Here is a 9,557-nt window from a genome sequence, read left to right as displayed (position 1 = left end):
TGTTTAGTGTCTGGTGATTCATGACTTCAGACAGAGGTCCTTTCACAACGAATAATAAATATTAACGACACAAGGCAGCAGACACAAACGCTTATACTATAGAACAGTGCATTCCAACCTTGTGGAATGCCTTTCTCTTAACTTCTTTTCTACCTGTTATTATTCTCTAACCTAGCTGCTTGATGTATATATATATACACCAAAAAAAAAACTCAATGGCGTATATATGTATATATATATATACAGGGTACGATTTGTGAAAAAACCAGAGGGGGGGATAATTTTGAGAAACATTTTAAAATGTTTCAAAATGAAGACGGACCCTGCGTATTTTAGTTGTTAATTATTACGATGTAATGGTGAAAATACTTTGGGTGGGGGGGATAATTTTTATCCCCACCGAGGATAAAAATAATTCAGCAGAGGGTAGGACGTGTAAACCAGAGGGGGGGATAATCCCCACCATCCCCACCGGCAAATCGCACCCTGTATATATATATATATATATATACACACACGTTGCGTTGTTTCGAGTAATGTTCATCAAACAGTAGTGTGGTGGGCTCGGGACTGTCCACCTCACATGTACCCTATAGACGATGGAGAACCACGGCATTCTTCATGACACAACCTACAACACACACACAAACACAAGGACACGATCACACACGCAACGTATCCGCCAATAGACAGCCACGACAAGTCCATTAGTCACACAACCACAACAGGCAGATGAGCACGAAGCACGCAATGATCAATGAAGCCGCCGGTAGACTGAGGGGAGGCAGCAAGACAAGGAGCTTATCTTCATTATAGTCCTAAGCTACTCATCTTACAGGTTTTGAAAATGACAGGGGACCGAGGAGACAGGGGCGACACGCCCCAGGCAGAGAGAGAGAGAGAGAGAGAGAGAGAGAGAGAGAGAGAGAGAGAGAGAGAGAGAGAAAACATGATAGGGGCAGGATAAGAGAGGAGGGATAAAGAGAGAGAACGTGAGGGGTTGGGAAAGGGAGAGAAAGAAAGGGGGAGGAACATATAGAAGAAAAAGGTGGAGAGAAGATGAGAGAGAGAGCGGGGGGATATAGAGAAGAAGAGAGGGCGAGAGAAAGGGGGAAAAGAGGGGGGTTGACAAATAGAGGGAGAGAGAGGGCGGGACAAACAGGGGGAGAGATGTATGACCCGCTGGAAACGTTTGTGATCATGGTGTTTACATGTGTACATAGTGTAACCAGGTAACTGTCATTCACCCGCAGTTTTTGTGTGAGCCTTATCTGTGTGTGTGTGCCTTATCTGTGTGTGTGTGTGTGTGGGGGGGGGGGGATAAAAATCTGTTTTGGAAAATAAAATGGGAGGTTTAAAAGTTGTGGAAAGCTGTCTTGGATTAAGTGCAATCAGAGTTCATATCACTACACCTGCAGTGAAGGATAGAAATAGAGGTCTTCAAGGGCGTAGGAACAGGGGGGGACGGAGGGGACGTGTCCCCTCCAATATTGGAGACAGGCGCATTTGTCCCACCTAAAAATTATACCGGGGGAGAAAAATATTTTATTTTATTTTGAAAGCGCAACACAGCGTCTTGTCACCGCTTCTTATTCTAAAAAACTGGATGATTGAGCGTGCAATTAACGAATTGATTTGATATTTATCAGTTCATTACTGCCATTCAAAATGTGTTTTCCTTTACATTTACAAATGTATCTTTTTAGTACAATAAAATATATTTGTGAATTTTTTCAGTGTAGTTAATTTATGACATATTTCTGTGTTTCAAACCATTAACGGATCTGTCAGGTTTCCCATATGTGTCCCCCCCAATGTTAAACTCATTCCTACGCCCCTCGAGGTCTTCCTAGCACACGATGGAATGCCTTTTGTACGAACACAAACTAAGAAGTGGACTCCACTTTTATAATTTGTATAATTTCATGTTTTTTGTTCATGGTTTGAGAGCTTCTGCAGACTTTTTGTTTTTTGAAATACATAAAAAACAAAATGATTGTTTGGTGGATGTGCATCATTGGTGACCTCAGATGAGAAAGAAACACAAGTCAGTTTCCTGTTTACAGCCAAAGAACCAACCTTGAAAAGAGCTTGAGCATTTTGAAGACCTTCCCATTTCATCTTTAAAACCTGACTTTCAGATGCTGTTCAATTCTATTGAACATTCTATTTCTGATGTTTTGTAGTTATTCTATTCTTATTTAAACAAATATGGTTAACCTTTTCTGCTCTATTGACTTATACTGCTGCGGTTAGTTAGTCCTGACCAGCTGTGGAAGGCATATCACACTGATAGCACTTGTACATGCATCTACAATCTATGAACTAACAATAAATCATTTTAATTAAAAATTATTTGTTATTTTCTGCAATTTCCAAACCAATAACAAAGCTATTTGACAGATGTGTTCAGATCAATATCTCATGTGAAGGCCATTTTGACATGGTCTGAGCAGTAAATTCAACATGGGCTGTCCATGCATGTGTGTGTACGTGCGTGTCGGAGGTTTGAAAGTCATGCCAGGTGTTTGGAGGAAACACACCGTCTATAATCAGCCGGAGCTGATCGATCCTTCAGCAGCATGTGTCTCGTCTATCAAAACATTTTGAAAAAGAAAAAGACCCAAAACGAACCCCGAAAATACTCCATAGAAATGAATGCATGTACTTCTCAACCTGAAGTCATTAACTTTTTTCATAGAACCAGTTCACATACTCGACATTCGCATTTGATGAACACCAATCGGTTGCACAACGATTCCCCTTACCTGTTGCACACACGACAGGCTGCAGTTCTGGGTCGCCATGGCGGCGGCCAGAAGCTCTGGCGCCCAGAGCGGCCGTCCCCCCATCAGAACAAGCACCAGAGTCCACATGCTGGGGCGGCACCTAGCGCGCCACTCTCTGTTCTGCACACACACTCCGAGCTGTTTGTATCACCGGGACCCGTCGAAACGGAAAAAAAAACAAAGCCGTCGGTCACACTCCCTTCTCACCATACGTCTGGGGACCGTACACTTGACCCTGCGGGGCGACTTGGCGGGAGGGCGAGCGGTCGGACGGCAGCAGCAGGAGGAATTCCGGTGCCTCTGAGGTTTGCGTGAGAGCGAGAGAGACAGACTGGAGGAGGAGGAGGCAGGGAGGGACGAGGGGAGTGGTGACCTTAGGCTACAGGGAGGCGGGGTTCCTTGCCTCCTTGCTGTGCGTGTTTAAACACTCTTACCGCGACCTCCAGTACGGGCCTGCTGGGAGCAAAACCAGAGACACCGTTCAGGCTCTCCATCGAGACCACAGCAGGAGAAGGTAAAGCCACAGGCAGAGGCAGGGACCCAAGGGACCAGGTGGAAAGGTTTATTTTATTCATAACAATAAATGACAGCCAGATAAATGTTGTCATTACACTGGATAGTAACAGCATGGGCTATGTACACATAATTCTTCCTTGGTTTCCCAAGGGGGGGGGGGGGGGGGGGGTACGATTCTCGGTACGTCGACAAGGAAATAAAAAACACTTCACTTAAAAACGTAAAGACCTTTAGGAAGTATCGCAGGGGAACCGGTAATAAAATAGCATGTACAACTCTCCACGCTTCTCGTCGCACATCGCCAGGGTTCGGAGACCACAGCCGTCTCCGCGGTGCCCTCACCGGATCTGGAAGACAAAACAAGAAGGAATGCCGTCAGTCCAAAGGATTCCAGCCCAGGGCCACAGATCAGTTAGGGGGCTTAAACACACCAGGACACGCTAGCCTTCGTAACGCAAACGAAACATGGCAAACAATTGCCTTGTGGTGGAGCAGGTGGCTCATCTATCTGGCTTTGAATCAGGGAACACTCACAATGCTGCAGGCACTATGAATGGAGCAACAGCAATAACATGGTGTCTTGGTTCTTTGTCATTTTTATTTGGTGTTTCTGTTAATTAACAATGAACCCATTTAGTCACAGGATCAAATGAAAAACGTCTGTTTTTGTGACCACACGATTGCATTACATAGTCGTACACCATATTTCAATGAGCGCTTTCACTTCCTCACTGCATCCCGTCGGGCCGCGAGGGACTTTATTCGAGAAAGTGTTGGAACAAGCGCCTCACACCGCCCAAAACCAACCGTCATCGAGGGAAATGTTTACGGCTTAAGACATATTGGCAAGAAGGACTGACAGGATGTTTGGGTCCTGGGAATGTACGCCAACAATAAGAAGCTGATGTATATACAAGAAGAAGAATGCATGCCAACAATAATATGCTAACACATAGCTTCCCTCCGCACGGTCTAGTGCAGAACCCACTAGGGGAACTGTGAAAGATATGCTAACACGTAGCATCCCTCCGCACGGTCTAGTGCAGAACCCACTAGGGGAACTGTGAACGATATGCTAACACGTAGCATCCCTCCGCGGGATCTAGTGCAGAACCCAGTATCGGAACTGTGACCTCATCCTTGTTTAACCATTAAAACAAAAACAACTGCATCATTACCCCCTTTAACCGCCCCGGACCCCAACTGAGTTGCATGGACAACCCGCTGAGTGGAAAATCCTACAAAGATGCCCGGGAACACCAGTAGGGGAACTGTGACCCATAGGTTAACACGTAGCCTCCCTCCGCGGGATCTAGTGCAGAACCCACTAAGGGAACCGTGACCGACAGGCTAACGCTAGGCGCCCCCCTCACCGTGTACTTGTCCCACTTCTTCTCGGGGTCGTAGGGCTCCCAGCGGCTGGCAGGGAAGATGTGCTTGTTCTTCTCGTACCAGCTCCTCAGCACCACTTTACCCGCGTGAGACTGGAGGCCCCGGGAGAACCAGGAGGGAGGGAGGGGGAGAGAGAGAGAGAGAGGGGAGAACAGGAACACATTACAGAACCGTACTGGATGATATTAGGGAGGTATAAAGACCTTGTTGTACAAACACTTATTTCAGTATTGCTAGTTCTGCCTGTGCGGCCGGATTCAATGAAACACTCAGGGCCGGACATTGTGAACAGCAACCCAAACTAAACACCACGCAAAAATATTAAACGGTCAAAATATAAATCAAAAATCATAACATCGTTTCGCGGCATAAAGAATCGCAACATTTACAGAATCCAATAGGTATCATTTCGGCACTCGTTTATAATCATCTATAATAATATCGTATTGTGGAGGCCACCCCTCATTGACAGGCGACCGCACCTCGTCTTTCTCCACGGTGGCGTCGTTGACCAGGCGGATGTCATCATGGACATCGAAGCTGAACAGAGGACCTGGGAAACACACACAGACCAGACCCTCCTGAGCACACACAGCCCAGAGCAGACCCTCCTGAACCCACACAGCCCAGACCAGACCCTCCTGAACCCACACAGCCCAGACCAGACCCTCCTGAACCCACACAGCCCAGACCAGACCCTCCTGAACTTACAAAGAGCAGAGCAGACCCTCCCGAACCCACAAAGAGCAGAGCAGACCCTCCTGAACCCACACAGCCCAGACCAGACCCTCCCGAACCAACAAAGAGCAGAGCAGACCCTCCTGAACCCACAAAGAGCAGAGCAGACCCTCCTGAACCCACAAAGAGCAGAGCAGACCCTCCTGAACCCACATGCAGCTCACCAAATGTCCGTCTGAGCCCAGGGTGAAACTGTGGGGCGTTCCTCATGCTAATCACTGAGTATTTACAACCACGTCTGTTAGCAGACTGTTGTAGCCAAAGGGAACGGCTTCAGACACTAAAGAGCAGGTCTGGGTAGGGGGTCTTGCTTAAGGACGCCTTCCGGCTAGACTGGACATTTGTGATCAAACCCAGTGGCTTCTGCCACGCTGGGAGTCAAACAACCCCACCCCTGCTTACACTGTAAGGATATGTCAAAACCTGAACTCACCTGACTTTCCTCTGGCCTTGGTCACAATGAAGTCATAGAAACTGTGATGCTGAGGAGGAAAGCGAGAGAAAGGGAACAGCATACCATTACTGTCACTGGTATGATTCATTCATATGATTTACACGCATGCAACAATTTGTCAGGAATGCCGCGAGGTTGCCAAAAATCAATTCCCCAATCGTCGGGGCCTTATCTGACGTACGTGTTGACCGACGTGTATCTGCTGCCAACCGGGTGCCACGGGTAGGCGCTCAAACGTTGCGTGCACGTCAATCACGGAGTGCGTTTGTTTTGCAGCATGCGGCGCCTGCCAAGTACTTACATGAGGGATTATCAGGTCCTCTTTGATGTACATGAGCTGCTCCACTCCGGCAGACCTGTGGTGGAAGACAAGTCGTTGACGGAGGAGTAAGGATGGACGTCTGGCACGTCGGTGCTTACGGGGAGTCGACTTAGGGTGTGGGTTCAGGGTGGCAGCGTGGGATTGTTTTAAATCGGATACTGATCTGAGTGGATCTGAGTTGTGCTGTGTGTGTGTGTGTAATTATGTGGGCGTGTTGGTGTGTGTGTGTTTTTTTGACACATAATTGGAACTGAACCTATAGCAATAGTTTGGTATAGATTTCCAACAAGCCCTTTCATTTGCAACAACACGGACACACACACACACACACACACACACACACACACACACACACACACACACACACACACACACACACACACACACACACACACACACACACACACACACACACACACACACACACACACACACACACACACACCTGAGCTCGCTGAAGTCCTTCCGGAGGACCTCCAGGGCACGCTGGAGGAAGTTCTGGATGGTGTTGCCCTTCTTCATCTGGGAGGAGAAACATTGGCCCATTACTCGACATTCATTCAGCGGTCGGCCTGCCTAGCATCAAGAGGCCGGTTGGCGGCCATGCTTTCATTAAGTCCATGACGTAGAGTACAACTGACCATTATTCTCATTGTCCGTTTAGATTATTGTTTAAATTGTTGTTCCAAATTATCATATTAAAGAAATATGTATTTGTAACCTATTCACTTGATAATTAATAATATAATCCAGTTTTCAAGCAGCCAGTGTGTTTTACTCGATAAATGAAAAGAAAAACAATATATAACAAAACTTTAATTATTTTTCTTTTTTATCTTTCTGGGTCTATTTCTGGTTTTCCCGCCTTTGCTATGGCTTCAGCCAGCAGCTGAAACCCTATAATGGGAGTGGTGGGTCTTTTCTAGGGAAGACTCTGCATCTCTCACCTTGACAGTCTTACGGTGACCTGACCCATCCCAGTAGCTGAACGTGATCTCAATCTCCTCACCTGTGGGTGCAGACAAGGGGAGGTCAAGCCTAATTACCTAAATACATCTAATCATTCAATATTAGGCCACACACATAGTTTCATTGATGGACACGTCTCATGTTATATACATCTTTATCTGTGTTTGTGTGTAGCAGGAATATTAATCTTCTGCCCTACCATGTTACAACTGTTGTATTATTAACCTACAACTACTAACAAATCCTAAATAAGTGATTTGTTTAACTAAGAACTAGAGTCTTTGCTTGTACCATGTTGCTTCTTAAAATACTTCCCAGTGGTTATCAATATTAGTCCATATGTTTGGCCCCCTCAGACCAGCTGATGCCATGGCCTGTCCTTACAGCGGTGAGGGACTAAAGTGGGCTTGCAGAGCAGGGGTGCCTGTTGTCACTTGTTAACAGTAAATCATGAATGGATATATGAAGAAAACACTACAGCCGTGTGAGTGAGTGTGTGTGTGTCTACGAGCATGTGCGTGTGTGTGTGTGTGTGTGTGTCTCACTCTTGATCTTCTCCTGCTTCCCCTCCCACTCCTGTCTCAGTTCCTCCCTGAGGCGGTTCTCCTCCTCCTGCAGAGGCACCACTCATCATCACATCCAAACACAGAAGGGAGAGCTTGTCGCCACTCAAATTGGCCTACCGCCTTCAGCCATGTTGCTCAGTTTTAAGCAGTAGTATAGGACCGTGGTGGTCTGAATAGGGAACGCGTGTGACAGACGTTACCTCTCGGTCGCGATCGGGCAGGAAGCTGGTGTCCACATCCGGGTTCTTCCCCAGCTTCTTCTTCTTTGCTGGGAAATCTGTCAAATTCAAGAAACAAAGCCGAATTGTCAGGATGAGAAACCGAGAAGACTAAGGGGGGGGCCGTTAAAAGTGGGGAGGTGTCGGGACATGAAGACCCACAATCCTCCTCGTCTTCCTCCTCCTCCTCCTCCTCCTCTTCCTCCTCCTCCTCCTCCTCCTCCTCTCCGTCCCCCTCTCCGTCGTCATCGGGGTTAAAGGACAAGCTGGCGATCTTCCTCTTCTGCTCCTCCTTCCTCTTCTTTTCCTTCTGTTTCTCAAGCTTCCTGACAGCGGCAACCATCGGGAATGAAATATTAATCACACAATATTTAAAAATACATACCGACATATACATGACAGTAACAGTTGACTTCAAGCTATTTTAATCCACCTTATGGTCATTCATAAAAATCATTAAAAATGTGTGGCAGGGTTACTATTTTTTTTTTCATATTGTGTATATTGGTACATGTTCAGTACAATCTCCAAAATGTCTCTATTTACTTCCGTTCTTCAAGCAGTGACACACATTTTACATGTGTATCAAAAAAAACATGTGCTTATTTCCGTTTTTCTTCAGTGCTTATCTGATAAAAACGAGTCTCTACTTGTGATGGAGCCTTTGAGATTATGGATGACCCTTTATAGACCACACCATCGATGAATAACACAAATCTTTGAAAAGTACAGTTAGCTGCGGGCTAAAACAACGAGGGGAGGCGACTGACAGCATGAGCTCCTTAGACTGCTCCTTCTTAGCCAGCTGTTTCTCCCGCTCCTTCACCAGCGCCTCCTGCTTTGCCTTCATGTCGTTCAGCGTCACCAGACCTGAGCAAGGCACGCAGGGAGACAGGACTCAAACCAGCACCCCCATGCCATGCTTCATAACAACGACATAGAGTAGCCTACACGTCATTAGTATGTAGCCTATACAGTTTAAATAATTATATAATTGTCCAAAAATGTTAAGTATGATAAGAATTATGATGTTGGTGTATAAACAGTTATACTAGTCATTTTTTGCACATGGATATTTGTTTGCTGGATTGTGCAATTTATTTGGGAGACTTTTGGGAAATCTTATGACGGTCTTGTATTTGGCAACCAGATTTCCCATTTGGGATTGATTACATGGTTTTTAGCAAGAAGTATGTTGCGTGCTTGTTCAGGGCGATGCCTTTGGTCGGTGAATGTAAACTGATGGGTTACAGCGGGTGCATTCGTCGCCTTCGCCTCGGAACGTACCAACGGTGCTGGACTTGAGCTCAGCCTCCACGGCATCGTAGTGGGCCGAGAACTTCTTGTCAATGTTGGACTTCACCATGTTGTCCTGCACAGGCCAAACGCAGATGGGGAATAGGTCAACAAACAAAAGCACACACACATTCCCCCTAACAAGACTTTATAAATTAACATCCAACAACTAAACATGTTATGATGAACCTATATGATAATCACACGATATTTCTTGTGTCAATTGAGAAACTGATTGTTTGTCAGACATCTTCAATGGCATTTGGGTGCCCAGATGATTAACGCAGAGGGGATAGC

At 46.2% G+C, this 9,557-nt stretch overlaps 1 protein-coding gene across 2 annotated transcripts in view; it reads right to left on the bottom strand.

Annotated features, from left to right (window-relative positions):
• Positions 1-3,011: 3,011 nt before the first annotated feature.
• fam50a (family with sequence similarity 50 member A) overlaps positions 3,012-9,557 on the bottom strand; it is a 7,072-nt gene continuing 526 nt past the window's right edge. The window contains exons 2-14 of one of the 2 annotated variants that reach the window (XR_013812065.1): positions 9,252-9,336; positions 8,735-8,834; positions 8,127-8,290; positions 7,947-8,023; positions 7,726-7,792; positions 7,159-7,220; positions 6,657-6,733; positions 6,191-6,245; positions 5,869-5,917; positions 5,180-5,250; positions 4,679-4,789; positions 3,534-3,652; positions 3,012-3,242 (exon numbers count right to left, since the gene is read on the bottom strand). Coding sequence is in view for 1 of the 2 variants with exons in the window: in XM_079742109.1 (XP_079598235.1) it covers positions 3,644-3,652; positions 4,679-4,789; positions 5,180-5,250; positions 5,869-5,917; positions 6,191-6,245; positions 6,657-6,733; positions 7,159-7,220; positions 7,726-7,792; positions 7,947-8,023; positions 8,127-8,290; positions 8,735-8,834; positions 9,252-9,336 (927 nt within the window). In the remaining variant the exon portion in view is untranslated. Of the gene's footprint in view, positions 3,243-3,346; positions 3,653-4,678; positions 4,790-5,179; positions 5,251-5,868; positions 5,918-6,190; positions 6,246-6,656; positions 6,734-7,158; positions 7,221-7,725; positions 7,793-7,946; positions 8,024-8,126; positions 8,291-8,734; positions 8,835-9,251; positions 9,337-9,557 lie in introns of those variants that run through there. The other variant, XM_079742109.1, reaches the window with a different exon arrangement.

Source organism: Pollachius pollachius (genome assembly GCF_949987615.1).
Source record: "Pollachius pollachius genome assembly, chromosome: 8".
NCBI lineage: Eukaryota > Metazoa > Chordata > Actinopteri > Gadiformes > Gadidae > Pollachius > Pollachius pollachius.
Note: the sequence above shows the minus strand (reverse complement) of the source record. Positions and strands in the feature narration are given on the sequence as shown.